Source organism: Dasypus novemcinctus, chromosome 3 (assembly GCF_030445035.2).
Source record: "Dasypus novemcinctus isolate mDasNov1 chromosome 3, mDasNov1.1.hap2, whole genome shotgun sequence".
Taxonomy (NCBI): Eukaryota; Metazoa; Chordata; class Mammalia; order Cingulata; family Dasypodidae; genus Dasypus; species Dasypus novemcinctus.
Genome location: NC_080675.1, coordinates 98,246,910 through 98,251,336, shown reverse-complemented (window position 1 = coordinate 98,251,336; position 4,427 = coordinate 98,246,910). Strand labels below are relative to the sequence as shown.

General features: G+C 34.1%; 1 protein-coding gene across 1 annotated transcript; it reads right to left on the bottom strand.

Annotated features, from left to right (window-relative positions):
• Window positions 1–2,954: 2,954 nt before the first annotated feature.
• On the bottom strand, window positions 2,955–3,929 carry LOC101426023 (olfactory receptor 4K15-like). The gene has a single exon (XM_004482705.5). It carries the CDS (start codon window positions 3,927–3,929, stop codon window positions 2,955–2,957), a length of 975 nt encoding a protein of 324 aa, XP_004482762.4.
• Window positions 3,930–4,427: the final 498 nt, after the last annotated feature.

Here is a 4,427-nt window from a genome sequence, read left to right as displayed (position 1 = left end):
GCCAGACTTCCTGGGATCGTGTTGGTGCTCTGTTATCAAGGCTATGTGACTTTTAACAAGCTGCTGCTTCTCTCTGTGCTCCACACTCCTCCACTGTAAAAAAGAGATGAAGAGATGAGATGTGGAGGCGTTTTCGGGACGTGGAGTCGTCCTGGATAGTGCTTCACGGACAATTACGGGACACTGTAGATCCCCCCAGGGCCCACTGGATGGAACGTGAGAGAGTCTGGGCTATGATGTGGACCATTGACTATGGGGTGCAGTGATGCTCAGAGATGAACTTACCAGGTGCAATGGATGTATCACGATGATGGGAGAGAGTGTTGCTGTGGGGGGAGTGGGGGGCGGGGGCGGTGGGGTTGAATGGGACCTCATATATTTTTTTAATTGTAATTAAAAATAATAATAATAAATAAATAAATAAATAAAAAAAAGAACCAAAAAAAAAAAAAAAAAAGAGATGTGGTAATTGTACCACCTCCTTACAGTTGCTTAGATTAAACATATATAAAGGATATGTAACAGCACTTTGAAAAGTAAGTAAATAAGTACTCTTGAGCTTTATGTCATTATCAAAATAAGTCCCACAGCAAAAATTTCTGAGGCTGAACTATTTCCACACTAATCACAATTTTAAAAATTCTTCCTCCTTTTTCTTGTGTTTTCTTAATTTTCTTAATACCTGAACTTTACTATGTTTGGTTTCAAACTTTCTTAGTTCCTTTACAATATGAATGTATAGAATACTTTGTACTGGTCACCTATCCTACTGCTGTATGACTAAATTGCAAGGATCTTGAAAAACCTCGAGTCCAAATACTAAATTAATTTCTAATAAAGAGTCTAAGACTTTTCCGTATTATTATTAGGAGAAACTGTGTGAGAGAATAAACAGAGTTTCTGTTTTCTGCAAAGATTAAAGCCTACTCTACACTAGGCAGTAATCCATTCTAAAAGCTGTCCTTCTGGGGTAATAAGACACCAAAAATCCAGACACAATAAAAACCTCGATAAGAAGACACTCTACCATTTTCTAACTTAATAAAATGTCTCAATTTCCATAACCTTTCTTAACCTTTCTTAACCTTATTCACATAAGGCATAAAATGAGCAGAATAAATATCTCATAGAAAAACTTTAAAAGTAAAGATAACACAAACAACTTTACTATATTGCTTTTAGTGCAATGTTGAATAAATTATAATTAGCTAGTAATAAAATGATACATCATGTATTTTATACATCACATTGGAAAAATGGGAAAGAATAGAATTTTGGGAGACATTATTACATAAAACTAAATATATAAATATACTAGGGACTATACATGCTTATTTTTATTTTATTTTTTATATCCTAAATAATACAGTCCCTTTTGCTTAAGAAATAAGCATATATAAAAATTTTGGTAAATGAAATTATAGATTCCCTGTGGCATATTCTAAGGAGTGAGATGTACAAAAGAGGCAGTTCACATTATAGAGATTGAAATTAGTAAGCAATAGGAAAACATAGGAAAATCTTTGAAACTAATGTTAGGGAAACCCTAAAATAACCTGCAGCAGAATTCCAAGAAATTTGGTCTCATACATGGTCTTGGAGCTATAATATCATTGTTATACCAAAGGTCTAGCAATGAGGCTCTGCCAATGTTAGGGTCTCTTTAAAGAATCTAAAAATGAATTTTAACTGAACAAAACATATTGAAAATTAGTCATTTCTACTTTTTTCAATCTATAAAACTAACTTTTTAAAGAAGATAGAGATACGAATTCCTAGGGGGAGAAAGGAAGCTTACACCTGGATTAAGGAAACAATCCTCATGAAAAAGCATGGTAGAGAATTATACTTCATCTCTTAAATAATCCAGATTATTTTATCATTACTGGAAATACATAAACATAAATAAATACAAAACACAACGGTAAGTAAATTTACACAATAAATTGTTATCCATGAATAAATTTATTAAGTAGTCACTTTGAACAAGGATTACTGAAAAGTAATCTTCAAAATATATGCCCTTCATTGCAATGTCATGCAGAACAATTCCAATGTCCCAAAAATGCCCCCATGTTACATCTATTCTTTCCTTCCCCCCCCCCATAGAATCTCTGGTGGCCATTACCTTTATATCAATGATACAAGTTCTTCTGTTGCTAGAATAATAAGTCTATAACAGAATAATAATAAGTCTACTTTAGTCCATTGTTTATCATTTGTAACATTTGTCCCACACTAATGAAAGATGTTGCTAATGTGGGAAAGTATGGGAGGTGAAGGCAGTGGGGCATATGGGAATCCTCTACATTTTTGATGTAACATTTATATAATCTAAAACTTCTTTAAAAATAAAGATCATATGGTATCTTTAAAATGTATTTTTCCCTTGCTGAATAATTATTACATTTGGCATTTCATTAACAGCATTTTCATAAATCATTTATTACCTTCATGTGCTGCCAGTTACATAATTCAGTTATATTCATTCTCAATTAGCTATGTCATATATAATATATCATATATCACCTGCAATATATCATAAATATATCTATTTGCTCTATGGTATACAGAGATCTATCTATATCACTATAAATTTAAGGTCAAAGGAATAGTTTATTTGAGAAGGAAAGGGAATTTTTAAAAACATTTATACTTACATACCATTTTCCCATTGTCTATTAAGCAAAACATTCTATATCTTAAAAAGGTTTTATTTAAAAAACAAAGTAGAAACAGAAATAAAAAGGTAAAACACCAATGTTATAAGGAAAAGAATGTAAAAAAATGCTAGCATGTATTTCTTTTTTTTTTTTTTTTAATTAGGATCAATACTTTTTCATTCTTGTTTCCTGATCTATCCTTTCTGTTGGGCAAAATGATGTGGATTAACATCACAGAGGTTCCATTTGTGATGTCAGCCAACATTACTAAAGGAGTAACAATCCTCTAATTTAATTTCTTTCCAGGGAAAGAATATTTCTTAAGGCTGCAGAAACCTGACCAGGCTTCACATACCTGTTCTTTAATTTTGACATAGCAGCCTTTACCTCTTTGTTCCTTAGAGTGTAAATAACTGGGTTTAAAATGGGAGTAAAGATGGTGTAGAACACAGCAAGGACCTTGTCAACTGAATAACCACTGAAGGGCCACACATAGATGAAAATACATGGACCAAAATATAATATGACCACAGTGATATGGGCAGTCAATGTGGATCGTGCCTTTGCCATGCTGGCAGAGGAGCGATTCCTAACTGTGATAAGTATCACAGTGTAGGAGATGACCAGGAGGAGAAAGGAACTCATAGAAAGAAAGCCACTGTTTGCAACTACTACTAGGCTGATAACATAAGTGTCTATGCAGGCCAGCTTGGTCACTAGAGGGAGGTCACAGAAAAAGCTATCAACCTGATTAGGACCACAAAAAGGCAAGTCAACAGTAAATGCCAACTGGCTAACTGTATGGATGAAGCCAACACACCATTCGATGAGGATCAGAATAACACACACACGGCGGCTCATGATTGTCATGTAATGAAGAGGTTTGCATATAGCAATATAACGGTCATAGGCCATGGATACAAGGAGCACCATCTCACCACCACCAAATAGGTGAAGAAAGAAAATCTGAGCAAGACAGGCCTTAAAAGATATAGTCTTTTGTTCTACCAGAAAGTCAACAATCATTTTCGGAGTAGCAAACGAGGCTAGACATATATCTGTAAAAGAGAGATTTGCAAGCAGAAAGTACATGGGAGTATGAAGGCGAGTATCTGAGGTCACAGTGAGGATGATGAGAAAGTTGCCCAGCAGGATTCCCATGTAAAGTAGTAAAAATATGACAAACAAGAAGGGTTGGAGCTCCTTAGAACTAGAGAGTCCCAGCAACACAAATTCTGTTACTTGAGAATGATTTGTCTTACTCATTGTCTTTGGAATGGTCTTATCTTCACTCATCTGTATAGGAGAGAATAAGTTATCAATCAACAAACACAGCATAGGTTTGAATACCCAATTCTTCTTCAGTCTTTAGGAAGTTTTTGAGTAGTCTGTTTCTACTCAAATACATATCTTGATTTTCAGGCATCTGTAACAATCAATAATTCTTAATAAAAAATTGTGCAACTGTAACAAACAATTATAATTTCATGAATTAAAGTTGACTAAGGGATTGTTAGATACAAGATATGGTATTCATGTTATATTATTCTATTTAAATACATTTCAAAGATGGACAGAATTAATGTATGTTATACGAAACCAGAATAGTGAATGTGGATAGCCTTAAAGAGAAGAAAGGGATACGAAATAAAGGCTTCAAAAGCGCTGGGAATGTTTGCTTCCTTTAGTTAGACTGATTGTTGGGCTCTTGGGAGTGCCAAGAAATGATGGGACCTTCTTTTCCTTTCTGTTCCTGGGCTCTAT

Bases quoted from the DNA above. Each gene is read 5' to 3' on its own strand.
- LOC101426023 (XM_004482705.5), bottom strand. From the start codon at position 3,929: ATGAGTAAGACAAATCATTCTCAAGTAACAGAATTTGTGTTGCTGGGA.